This window comes from Heterodontus francisci, chromosome 1, assembly GCF_036365525.1.
Source record: "Heterodontus francisci isolate sHetFra1 chromosome 1, sHetFra1.hap1, whole genome shotgun sequence".
Classification (NCBI taxonomy): Eukaryota; Metazoa; Chordata; class Chondrichthyes; order Heterodontiformes; family Heterodontidae; genus Heterodontus; species Heterodontus francisci.
In genome coordinates this window covers 279284763-279298535 of record NC_090371.1, presented here as the reverse complement: position 1 = coordinate 279298535, position 13773 = coordinate 279284763, and the positions used below count along the sequence as shown (strand labels likewise).

General features: G+C 42.1%; 1 protein-coding gene across 1 annotated transcript in view; it reads right to left on the bottom strand.

Moving 5' to 3' along the window:
• LOC137372900 (melanopsin-like) overlaps positions 1-13773 on the bottom strand; it is a 55138-nt gene that overhangs the window by 19620 nt on the left and 21745 nt on the right. Inside the window, exon 2 of the mRNA XM_068037365.1 lies at positions 6129-6229. Within this exon, the coding sequence (XP_067893466.1) occupies positions 6129-6229 (101 nt within the window). The remainder of the gene's footprint in view (positions 1-6128; positions 6230-13773) is intronic.

Sequence of the window (13773 nt, the reverse complement as noted above, 5' to 3'; positions counted from 1 at the left end):
ATCACATGCTGCAAGTCACAAAATCAAGTGACAGTCGGGGATCGGGTGAGAAACCTGTTGAAAAGGGTAGAAACATTGTCTAACAGCTCACTGGGCAGGCGAATCGGGGAGAAAAGCTGATCCCTCATAAAGAGTGGGTCTGGAGTTGGTGGCCATTACTCAAGCACACTGTGAAGCTGAAGCATGGGAAACCTCGGAAACGCACGGGAACTGCTGAAAACAGTGGGAACACGTCCATTAAAGCAACGGAAATTTCTAAATAGTAAGGGAACACCCTAAAGAGTTTAACAAAGGATGGATTCAAAATAAATGATGCCTGAAAGCTTTCAGAATTTGGAAGGGCCCAATCAAATACAGAATTGGCCGATGTGGAGAAAAAGTTTTCTAAGATTTAGAATAGCTTCTCAGCTGCACACCAAATCTGAAATGGAGCAAGTAAATATACTATAGTAAATCTACTATACTTCATGGGTGCAACTGCTGATGATGTGATTGTAAGACAAGGCATCAATGCAGCTTCAGACAAGTTTGATGATGTTTTACAAGCCTTCAGTAAATACTTTAATTTAAGAAGCAATAAGATCCTGGAAAGAGCAAAGTTTAATAAAAGAATCAGAAGCTGGGCAAATCAGTGGACACTCATTGATGATTTGTACAGATTGGCTGAGGGTTGAGATTATGGAAAACTGAAGTCTGAATTGATAAGGGACCAAATAGTAGTGGGAATAGCTGACCAGTCTTTGTCAGATCTCTTACAGTCAAATGATGACTTCACCCTCGAGAAAGTGATTCAGATGGTGCGACAGGCAAGAGGTCAGAAGACAAAATAGAGCCACCATGACGGCTGAAGAGAAGCCTTGCATCAGAAACAATCCGATGACGGCACAGTTTCTGAAGCCAGGGTGGAAAAGCAATCTACAGATAAGAAGGTATAGTTAGGGGGGAAGGTGCAAGATGCTGTGAAACCCTGCCAGTGCTGCAGAGCTAGAAAGACCCACAGGTGTGAACAGTATCCTGCTAGTAAAGCAGAATGCTTTAATTGCAAAAAGACGGGCCATTTCAGAAAGATGTGCCAGGGCAAGACCTCTTCTTACAAATATGCCAAACAAAAAGTCTTCACACATAGACCTGTGAATGAAGTGGAAGAACTTCCATTGGAAGATAAACCAGGAGACTTCCTAGGGTAGATTAATGATCTCCATCAGGTATTCTAGACAGCAGACATTTACATCAATGGACATATTACTACTTTCTAATTGGACACACGTGCAAGTGTCACAGTGTTGTCAGACCAAGAGCCATGATTGTCGATGCATTGCTTGCAACCAGCAGACACTCAGTTACATGGTCCAGGAGGGATTGAACTGAAGGTCAAGGGAAAGCTACAAGCAACACTTCAATACAGGGGAAGGCAGATAATGGAAACCCTGTATGTTCTGAAAATCCAGGAATTTTCTTTGTTAAGCAGAAAAGCATGCTTAGACCTATGTCTAATTGAAACAATGGATGAAATCCAACAGCTAGAGTCCAACAGTTGCTTTCAAGCAGACTTTCCAAAACTATTTTCGGATCCGAATATAGCATAACGTTAAGAGAAGATGCCAGACTGATATGTATCTTTACGCCTAGGAAGATACCACAGCCGTTGATGAACCAAGTTCAACATCAAAATAAAAGCAAAATACTGCATATGCTGGAAATCTGAAATAAAAACAAAAAATGCTGGAAATACTCAGCAAGTCTGGCAGCATCTGTGGACAGAGAAACAGAGTTAACATTTCAGGTCAATAACCTTTCATCAGTTCTGATGCATTATCAAGAGCATCCTGGTGAACAGGATGTTAACTTTGTGGACAAGATAGAGTTGTCTTCACAGTACACAGTGTCACAATGTCCAACAGAGTGGTGTTTGGCTATGGTTCCAGTTTCAAAACCAAATAGTACTCTTCGTATCTGTGTGGACTTAATGCAGCTTAACAAAGTTATGGCAAGAGAAATTTATCAGATGTCTTCGGTAAACAAAAACTTATTAAGGTTATCCAAAAGCATTATGTTCACTAAACTCGATGTGAATAGTGGCTTTTGGCAGGTTCATTTGGATGAAAAGTTAAGATTACTGACAACATTTATCACTCCATTTAGAAGATTTTGTTTTAATCGTTTACCATTCGGTATAACATCTGCACCTGAAATTTTCCAAAGAACTATGTTGAATATTCTACAAGGCCTCAAAGGATGAATATGCCATCTAGATGACATCCTAGTCCATGGGGAATCCATTGAAGAAAATGACCAGAAAGTACGAGTGGTTTTAAATTGTCTTTAAGAAGGGGTGACACTTAATGAAAAGTGTGTGAATTCTCAGAAATGTCTAGTTGTTTCTTAGGACATATTGTAAGTAGCAAGGGTGTAATGGCAAACCCGCAAAAGACGAGAGCCATTAGGAAATTCCCAATTCCTGCTTCTGTCCAACATCTCCAACGATTCCTTGGAATGGTGAATCAGTTGGCAAAATGTTTACCCAATTTGGCGCAAATTACCAATCCATTAAGACAACTCTTGAAGAAAGATCAAGTGTGGTTTTGAAATACACATCGAGAGCACGCATTCTGAAGGATCAAAGCAATGTTCATATCGCCAGATGTCTAAGTGCATAACCCTTCACTACCAATCATAATTGCAGCAGATGCCTCATCTACAGGGTTAGGGGCAGTCCTTTTTCAAGAACAGCCAGATGGATGTCGAAGACTGATCTATTATGCATTACAACATTGTCCAAAACTGAGACAAGATATGCTGTCATTGAGAAAGAAGCACTCACAATGACGTGTGCTTGTGAGAAGTTCTCAGATTGAAAGATTGGCTTAAAAGTTGTCATTGAGACCGACCACAAATCCTCAATTTCCTTATTGGATGAGAAGGAAATTGTGAGGATGCATCCACAAATTCAGAGGCTCCGATTGAGGTTGGTGAGATATACATACGAGACGGTATTCTTTTGGGCCTCCTTATCTCGAGAGACAATGGATACGCGCCTGGAGGTGGTCAGTGATTTGTGGAGCAGCGCCTGGAGTGGCTATAAAGGCCAATTCTAGAGTGACAGGCTCTTCCACAGGTGCTGCAGAGAAATTTGTTTGTCGGGGCTGTTGCACAGTTGGCTCTCCCCTTGCGCCTCTGTCTTTTTTCCTGCCAACTACTAAGTCTCTTCGACTCGCCACATTTTAGCCCTGTCTTTATGGCTGCCCGCCAGCGGTATATATATACCGAGACGGTATATATGCAAGGAAAAATGCAAACCTCTGCTGATGCATTATCAAGAGCATCCTGGAGAACAGGATGTTAACTTTGTGGACAAGATAGAGTTGTATTCACAGTGCACAGTGTCACAATGGCCAGCAAGTTCACAAAAGCTCCAAGAAAATTCGTCACGCTCAAAAGCGGGATGAGGAATGCATTTGTAAACGCCAATATTGCACACAGAGTTGGCCACAGCCAGTGGTAGGATAATAAAAGCCTTATTTGAATTCAGGAAACACTTCACTGATGTGGATGATTTACTGGTGTATAATGTCAGACTGGTCATTTCGATCTCACTTAGGTCAGATACCGTGGAAAGAATACAACAGGTCCACATGAGTATCATGAAATGCAGAGCATGGACTCAGTCATCCACGGACCAGACCAGAGAGAGCTTCTTATATTGACACAATTTCCAAACAGATCATGGGAATGTCTAGGTATGGGTTTATTTAGGTATAATGGAAAATTCCTACATGTTAGTGATTGATTATTTTTTGAGATGGATTGAAATGAAAAGGTGGTACTCAAAACTACAGAATCTATCATTCGAGTTTAACAGGAGACCTTTGCAACGCACGGTATTCCTGATGAGGTCGTGTCAGACAACGGACCACAGTTTGCAAAGGGATATTTCACACAATTTGCGAGAAAGTGGGGATTCGAACAGCTCACAAGTTCCCCAAGCTATCCTCAATCTAATGGAGAAGCCGAAAGAGGAGTCAGAACTATTAAGTCGTTATTGAAGAAGAATGAAAATCTTCCAACTGCACTATTGAATTATCAATCTACTCCATTGTTATGTGGACTGTCATCTTCAGAGCTGTTGATGGGGTGGAAGCTCAAAACTCAACTTCCTATTCTACCCAAGGGACTATTTTCAGTGCTAGAGTGGCGCAGTGGTTAGCACCGCAGGCTCACAGCTCCAGCGACCCGGGTTCAGTTCTGGGTACTGCCTGTGTGGAGTTTGCAAGTTCTCCCTGTGTCTGCGTGGGTTTCCGCCGGGTGCTCTGGTTTCCTCCCACAGCCAAAGACTTGCAGGTTGATAGGTAAATTGCCCCTAGTGTAGGTAGGTGGTAGGAGAATTGAGGGAAGGTGGGGATGTGGTATGAATATGGGATCAACATAGGATTAGTATAAATGGGTGGTTGTTGGTCGGCACAGACTCAGTGGGCCGAAGGGCCTGTTTCAGTGCTGTATCTCTAAATAAATAAATAAATGTCCAGGATTATCAGAGAGTTCAAGACAGAGTGAAATCTTATAGGAAACAAAAAGCTCACAATTACAATAAGAGACTTCATACCAGAAGCCTACTGAAGTTAAAGGAAAGGGAAAAGGTATGGATGCGAGACCTAGGAAGAGACGGTGTAGTCATCCAGAAAGATGAAAATTATCAGAGATCTTATTTAGTACATACCTTAGAAGGTACTATAAAACAAAATAGGAGAAACCTTATCCCTAATCCTCAGAAACAACAATCAGTTAGATATTTGGATGAACCAGATAGTGTTCATGAAACCCAGAGATAACAAGATACTACAAACCTTAGTCAAAGCCATCCAAGTCGTCAACCAAAACTTCTGAGAAAGCCGACAAAGACTGCTGATCCTGCGAGTCCAACAAGAACATGATCAGGGAGCATCGTGAAGCCTCCTGACAGATTGAATTTGTGATGTCAGAGACTTGCGAGGAGATGGGGTAGTATGTAAAGTCAAAATGTATGAATGTATATATCTAAAATGTATTTGGACAACGACGTGGGGGAAGATGTTGTATAAGGGATTGAAAGGGTTAATGTTTGAGACAGTGAAAGTAACCCCTCCCACTGTAGTGGTGGTGATAATGTAATAGTCACATGGGTAATAGGCTTGGAAGAAGCAAGAAGCATCATGAGAGGTGCTAGCAGGACGTGCTTATGGAGAGTGTATATAGTTGTGTAAATACAATAAATGAGTTATTATTTAGACCTACACAGACTCCAAGAATTCTACAGACAAAGCTTGACCTAGCATCTTAAATACTATCAATGATATACAACAGTGGCATCAATCATTCTAATGATTACACTACAACAGTAAGCAGTAAAAAGACAGTAAATACAAAAGATGGATTTTACACCAATCCTTTGACAAACAGACAGCCATGTGTTGAAACTGTCTGTTCCTTTGCTCTTTGCTCCTGTTATGTCCTTCCCCCTTAAGGATCTTGGTCGAAACTGCTCAAGTTCACTTCGCCTGTACAGAAGAAAAGATTTTAATCCTTTCCATCGAGGCCCAAAAGGTGAAAGGTCTGTGTGCTAATCCAGACCTCTAAATTGATGCAGTATTTAATGCTATTTGCACATCTTGATTTAAAGGATAGCGTGAAGAGGGTGTTCTGCAATCAAGTATTTTATTAGCTACTGAATGTAACATTTGAATGCTCTATTATGTGAAATCACCATACAACTGGTTAAATGCCTGTACCCCTATTCTGCTCAGTAATCTGTTGATTCCATGATTAATTACACCAGTTTGTATACCTAATATTTTTCAGCCAATATAATAGTATCAGCCACATCTCTCATAAAAACTGAATCTACAATTTATATTGTATCAACAATACCTCATGCTTTCTACAGAACATGATCGAGAGACTTAATAATCAAAATGCTTTGAAAGCGCACTGACCTCAAAACGACGAGGTGTTTGTGCATTTTACATACTGCTCTCAAACTGTCCTCGAAACCCAAAACTTTACTGACAGTTTTGAGCTTTCCATTTGATTATTAAATAGGGGAAAGTTCAAAACCAACATTCACCTCTATCATTCCATAAACAAAGGGTTCTTACACATGTACGCATTTGAATGTATTCAGCACACTTGTGCAATTATTCAAATTGGACTTTTCTGCTTTGTCCAGAAGGGATCGTATGTGACGCAGTTTGGCATCCTGTTCATAAAGAATTTGTAAACAACACTTTCCTCCAACGGAAATGACTTCAAACAGCTCTCATGAACATACTTTGTGCGACGGTGCATCAACAGATTTTCTCAGTATGTTAAAAAGCTCCAGTACATCATAAGGATAGCACAGTCTCTCAGTGTGTTTATAATGCACAGGGATGGAGGGAAAGTGAGAGGGACATTCTCATCAAACAATTCTCACACAACTCTCACAAAAGCTAAATACTGCGGATCCTGGAAATCTGAAATAAGAACAGAAAATGCTGGAAATACTCAGCATGTCAGGCAGCGTCTGTGGAGAAAGAAACAGCGTTAACGTTTCAGGCTGATGAACTTTCATCAGAACTGCAAAAAGTTAGAGATGTAACAGGTTTTAAACAAGTACAAAGGCAGGGAAAGGGGGAGGACAGGAAAGAACTAAAGGGAAGGTCTGTGTTGGGGCAAAAGGCAGGAGAGATTAAATGACTAAAGGGATGATGGTGCAAGGCAAAAGTGGGTGGTAGTGGGACAAGTAAAGAAACAAATGATGGGTCTAGAGGAGGTGCAACTGGCAACTGCAGAATTGTTACCAACAACTGCTGTCTGAGAAAATGGGTGTGGTGGTTATGATCTGCAATTGTTGAATTTAATGTTAAGTCGTGAAGGCTGTTAAATGCCTAATTGAATGATGAGGTGATGTTCCTGAAGCTTCCGATGAGTTTCATTACAATGGTGTAGGTGGCCATTGGGTCGTAGGCCTGCTACACTGGATATTTGTTTAAACAAAATGATAATAAATGATGTGCAAAGAGAGCGGACTGAATTTTTTCAGCTTCAAAAATGGCATGACACACATGCGACGAGTGCTCCGTGGAGCCGCTGCGATGGTTGGCTCATTTACATGGCCAGGACGGTCACCCCGCCCCCGATGATGTAGAGGGGGCGGATGTTCCGTCCCCGGCAACGGCATCTGGCGCCACCACGCAGGCGCCAGTGCCATTTTTATATGGCTTCAGGACCTCCTGAATCATTTAAATTTTTTAAATTATCGGGGAGAGAAAATTAAACATTCATTCAAAGTTTCAATCCCCTCTTTCACTTCCCCCCCCCATGACTAATCAATTTATTATTTGCCCTCTCCCCCCAAAAAAACTAATCTCGCCATCCTGACCTTTCATCCCCCAAGAGTTTAAAACCTTTAACCTTCAAACCCTTCCCACCACCCCTTCCACCAATCAATTTAATTTTCTCCATTTCCCCCCACCCTGATAAATTAGCTGCTCCCCCCTCCCAACCAATGTTCCACCTCGGATCTCCGAACAGAGATCGAAGGCGCAAGAGTTCCGGCAACCAGCCGGAATATTGCAGCAGGGTGGCCGTTGCGACGTGGAAAGTATTTATTCCTTTATTTAAATAAATTTAAATATATTATTAGTCTCCCATCACCGAGCGGCTGGGGCGGGGGGGGGGGGGGTGGTGCGCCGTGAGGACTCGCCACCACTGGTAATATGGGGCGGGGCATTCCCGGCGTCGAGGCCTGTGGCAGGCCTCTCCTGGAGGTATTTTCTGGGCCCCTGCCATGACCCCCGATGTTGGGGGAGCTGGTAAATTCCAGCCCAATGTGTCAATGCTGAACTTCTGAGAAATTGATTTTATTTAACTTTCATTAAAAAAAGAGTTTGCATCTACATAGTGCCTTCTATGTCCTTATGCTGTCGCAAAGTACTTCAAAGCCAATGATTACTAATGAAATATAATCACTGTTGTTAGGCAGGCAATATTCAAAGAGCAATGATACATGATTACCCAGTTTGTTTTTGTTGTTGGTTGAGATTTAACCTTTGCCTAGGACACAGGGAAAAACCATACTCTTTCACTTGGCCCCTTGATCTGAAAGATAGCACCTCCAACAATGCAGTGTGTCAGGGTCAGTCTATATTATGGGCTCCAGTCTCTGGGGTTTGAACCCATCCTTTCTACCTCTAAGGAGGAAGTGCTACTACTGATCCAAACTGACATTAATATCTGTGAATGGTTAATGAAGGCAGCTAATAATCTCTTGGCCAAATGAATGTTATCAGTATGTCTTCTTTACAACCTGGTTCGAGAAATTCTGTTACAATCGTGAGTAATTACTGGAACTTTTGCAAACCCATCTTCTGGGATTATACTTCAATTATATCTCCAAGGAGATTTAAAGTAATTATCAAAAGAACCAGAGGTGAGATGAGATTTTTTTTTTATGCAGCCAGTTGCTACAAAGAAAGAAAAGACTTGCATTTCTATAGCGCCTTTCATGACCACAGAACATCCCAAAGCACTTTACAGCCAATGGATTACTATCGTAATATAGGAAATATAGCAGCCAATTTGTTTACAGCAAGCTTCCACAAACAATAATGTGATAATAATCAGATAATCAGTTTTGTCTCATGTTGATTGTTTGAAAAATATTGGCAAGGACACTGGGGAGAATTCCCCCGCTCTTCTCCAAAATATTGCCATGGGATCTTTTATGTCCACTTGAAAGGGCAGCTGGAGACTCAGTTTAATGTGGACCGTCAGATTTTTGATTTTTGTGCTCCAATCCTCGGAGTGGGACTTAACCTCACAACCTACTGACTCATGCATGAGTGCCAACAACTAAACCACATCTAAAGTCAGGACTTTGCTGCTTGAAAGGGTTGTCGATACTGATTCAACAAGACCTTTCAAATACTTGAAAAGGAAAAACTTGCAGGGCCATGGGGAAAGGAACAGTCCAACTAGTTCGGCAGGTCTGTACTAGTGTTTATGCTCCACATGTGCCTCCTGCCGCCTTACTTCCTATTATATCACCCACATATCCTTCTATTCCCTTCTCCCTCATATGTGCTTATTGAATTTCCCCTTAAATGCATCGATGTACCAAACAATCTGAGGCTGAATGGTAAGTTGAATGAAGTGTTCTTTATTACAAAATAACAGCCTTGCAGGTGAGCTCTAAGATACACGTGCTGACTGTTAACTAACACTACTCCAACTGCTATATCACATGTTAGCTTACATCATTTCCAGCGATGATAAATAGTTTAGTAAATAACTATTTACATATTCAACTGTATTTTAACTAATACTCAGACAGTTAAAGCAATATCACAACATACGTTATTCACCTCAACCTCTCCTAGTGGTGGCGAGTTCCACGTTCCAACCATTCTCTGGGTATGAGGTTTCTCTTGAACTCCTGAAAAAATATTTGGGAAGTGGGACTAATCGCATAGCTCTTTCAAAGAGCCAACACAGGTAAGATGGGCTGAACGGCCTCCTTCTGTGCTGTAACATTCTATATGAAGCAAGTGGGGTTTCAATATTTTATCAAGTTGAATAGTATATATTCAAGCAGTGTCTGAGGAATATAGGAAGGAATGCCAAATATTTTCCTGCCCATACATGTTATGTGCTTAGTTTTGGAAGTGTCAAGGTACATTTTATTCCAGGAACTTTTTTTTTACCTGAGAACATTTTGTGACATTGATTGTTTTCATCATACTTAGAGTGCACCATTCAAAGAAAGCATTAGTATGGACAAGGTTGCATTTGGGCAGAAAGCTGATATGTGAGTCAGAGTGTATATGCCAAAGATGCAGCTGTTAACGAGGTGAATCAGATTCCTTGAAGTCCTTGTTTTGTGACAGAACAAATCACATATTTAGATAAACAAATATATGTGTCAATAGTGGTATTTTATGGCGTTTTGTTACTTTAAGCACGCAGTGAAAAGGCTAATGGAAAATAAGTTTCAAGACTCTCTTGTGATAATTGTTTTCTCTAGAAAAGCGAAGACTGAAGAGTGACCTGACAGAGGTCTTTAGGATTAGGAAAGAGTTTGATAGGATAGACATTGAGAAGATGTTTCCATTCATGGGGGGGACCAGAAGTAGGGAATATAAATATAAGATAGTCACTAATAAACTCAACAGGGAATTCAGGAGAAACCTCTTATCCAGAGTGTGATGAGAATGTGGAACATGCTACCACAATACGTTTTTGAGGTGACTAGCACGGATGCGTTTAAGGGACACAGGCTTGGACCAGCTGGGCTGTAAATGCTATGTAATCAATTTGCCATTATGAATTTTGTTGAAACAGATTATGATACATAGGATTTATAATGCTTATAAGTTTATGTTAAATTCCTGCACACACCGAACTACCTTTAATGACTTTGAACAAAGAACAAAGAACAGTACAGCACAGGAAAAGGCCATTCGGCCCTCCAAGCCTGCGCCGATCATGATGCCTGTCTAAACTAAAACCTTTCGGGGTCCGTATCCCTCCATTCCCATCCTATTCATGTGTTTGTCAAGATGCCTCTTAAACGTCGCTATCGTACCTGCTTCCACCACCTCCCATGGCAGCAAGTTCCAGGCACTCACCACCCTCTGTGTAAAGAACTTGCCTAGCACATCCCCTCTAAACTTTGCCCCTCGCACCTTAAACCTATGTCTCCTAGTAACTGACTCTTCCACCGGGGAAAAAGCTTCTGACTATCCACTCTGTCCATGCCACTCATAACTTTGTAAACCTCTATCAGGTCGCCCCTCCACCTCCGTCAGTCCAGTGAAAACAATCCGAGTTTATCCAACCTCTCCTCATAGCCAATACCCTCCAGACCAGGCAATATCCTGGTAAACCTCCTCTGTACCCTCTCCAAAGCCTCCACATCCTTCTGGTAGTGTGGCGACCAGAATTCTACGCAATATTCCAAGTGTGGCCTAACTAAAGTTCTGTACAGCTGCAGCATGACTTGCCAATTTTTATACTCTATGCCCTGACCGATGAAGGCAAGCATGCCGTATGCCTTCTTGACTACCTTATCCACCTGCGTTGCCACTTTCAGTGATCTGTGGACCTATATGCCCAGATCTCTCTGCCTGTCAATACTCCTAAGGGTTCTGCCATTTTCTGTATACTTCCCACCTGCATTAGACCTTCCAAAATGCATTACCTCACATTTGTCCGGATTAAACTCCATCTGCCATTTCTCCACCCAAGTCTCCAACTGATCTATATCCTGCTGTATCCTCTGACAATCCTCATCACTATCCGCAACTCCACCAACCTTTGTGTCGTCCGCAAACTTACTAATCAGACCAGCTACATTTTCCTCCAAATCATTTATATATACGCCAAACAGCAAAGGTCCCAGCACTGATCCCTGCGGGACACCACTAGTCACATCCCTCCATTCAGAAAAGCACCCTTCCACTGCTACCCTATGTCTTCTATGACCGAGCCAGTTCTGTATCCATCTTGCCAGCTCACCTCTGATCCTGTGTGACTTCACCTTTTGCACCAGTCTGCCATGAGGGACCTTGTCAAAGGCTTTACTGAAGTCCATGTAGGTAACATCCACTGCCCTTCCTTCATCAATCATCTTTGTCACTTCCTCAAAAAACTCAATCCAGTTATTGAGACACGACCTCCCCTTCACAAAACCATGCTGCCTCTTGCTAATAAGTCCATTTGTTTCCAAATGGGAGCAAATCCTGTCCCGAAGAATCTTCTCCAATAATTTCCCTACCACTGACGTAAGGATCACCGGCCTGTAATTTCCTGGATTATCCTTGCTACCCTTCTTAAACAAAGGAACAACATTGGCTATTCTCCAATCCTCTGGGACCTCACCTGTAGCCAATGAGGATGCAAAGATTTCTGTCAAGGCCCCAGCAATTTCCTCCCTTGCCTCCCTCAGTATACTGGGGTAGATCCCATCAGGCCCTGTGGACTTATCTACCTTAATGTTTGGACATGAAAAGAATCAGATCAGAGAGGCAGCTACAGAATTTTACAGCCCTTCAGTAATGCACAGCATTATCTGGTAAAAGGGAAGAAATTCCTGGAATGGGTGAGGGCAGGTCAAACGTCTTGCCCATAGAGGAGAGGCAGGGCAGAATTTGGGGTAGTCCATGGTTGGAAATGTGGGGCCAATCCCCCACAAATCATCTCAGCAGAAGTTTGGGGAAGTGTTCCTGGACAGTCCCAGGAATTCTACTCAGTACACTACTGTTCATTCCAGCCACTGCAGGTGTGGGTCTTTCAAAATCCCCACTATAATGTTCCAGAGCCAAGACAATTGATTTCAGAGAGCTTGGACTTCCTGTAAGGAAGCATTAAAATAAATGTTTATGACTCTGCCTTTGGAAGTGGCAGGATGACACTCCCAGTAACTTTGTCGCCATCCATCACAAATATTGAACTGACCCTCTCCTTGGGGGAAATCTTGGTCCATCGCAATTTTATTTTTCATAGTTTTTTGTGAAAGAAAGACTTGATACAGCACCGTTCACGATGTCCCAAAGTGCTTTAAAGCCAATGAAGTACTTTTGAAGTGTGGTCATTGTTGTAACATAGTGGCAAATTTGCACACAGCAAGATCCCACAAACAGTAGTACAATAATGACCAGATAATATGTTTTAGTGAAGTTGGTTGAGGGATAAAGATTGGCCGGGACACCGGGCAGAACACCCTTGTTCTTCAGAATAGTGGCCTGGGATCTTCTACATCCCCTGAGAAGGCAGAGAGGGCCTCAGTTTAACATTGCATCCAAAGGACAGCACAGCACTTCCTCTGTATTCCACTGGGAGCATTAGACTGGATTGTATAGTAAAGTCTACAGAGCAAGACTTGAACCCACAATTTTCTAACTCAGAAACAAGAGTGATACTGAGCCACAGCAGACAATCACTTTATATGACAATTATGTAGCATGCTATGATAGGGTGTGTCTTCTTCATTTTTAATTCAATTCCTGCCCTTTCATGCTTCCTTCCAAGTGCTCCATACCCTTCTTGAATCAGAGGCTGGGGCATAATTTTGCTTTCAAGCCATTAGCAATGCATTCCCAACAGAAAGCATGTGAGAGCACTCTGCTGGAGATTCTCCATTGCATTTCCCTTCTGCAAGGTGGCCTCTGCTTGGTACCTCTCTGAGCAGCGCAGGAAATCAGTGTCCTCATGCTGTCCACATGGTGGCTTTAACGTACAGTTCCAGTTCATCACTCCAAGAATGAATGCTTTTTGCTTTTTTATGAATAGCTTCCAGCATGTTCAGAGATGTGATATTGCAGTCCCGACACGGTATTATGTAATATATGGATCAGTGTAAGGACAGAAGTATGCAAAAAGCTTATACAATGGTCCACTGTATAGGAAAAGTGCAAATACATGTAATTAAAGCAGAAGGAAGCAACCAGCCTCACAAGAATTCGAGAAGGGAACACTTGATATTATGCTGCCAACAAGAAGGACATGTATGAGTGCAAGTATGATTCTGAAACCCAATGCTCCTGAACAGGGAGTGACACTCTCAGGGAAATCACAAACAAGCAGCTCCTGGTTTTATGCCATTAAAATTAATGGTGGAGAATCACAGGATGTGTACCAAACATTTCTCAAGCTGCTTCCTCTGTAAGCCTTCCTACTCACTAGAACTTGCAAATTGCAGAGTTAACTCCTTAGATTGAGGCACAATTTCCTTCTCTGCTTACACGACTGTCGTAGGCAGCG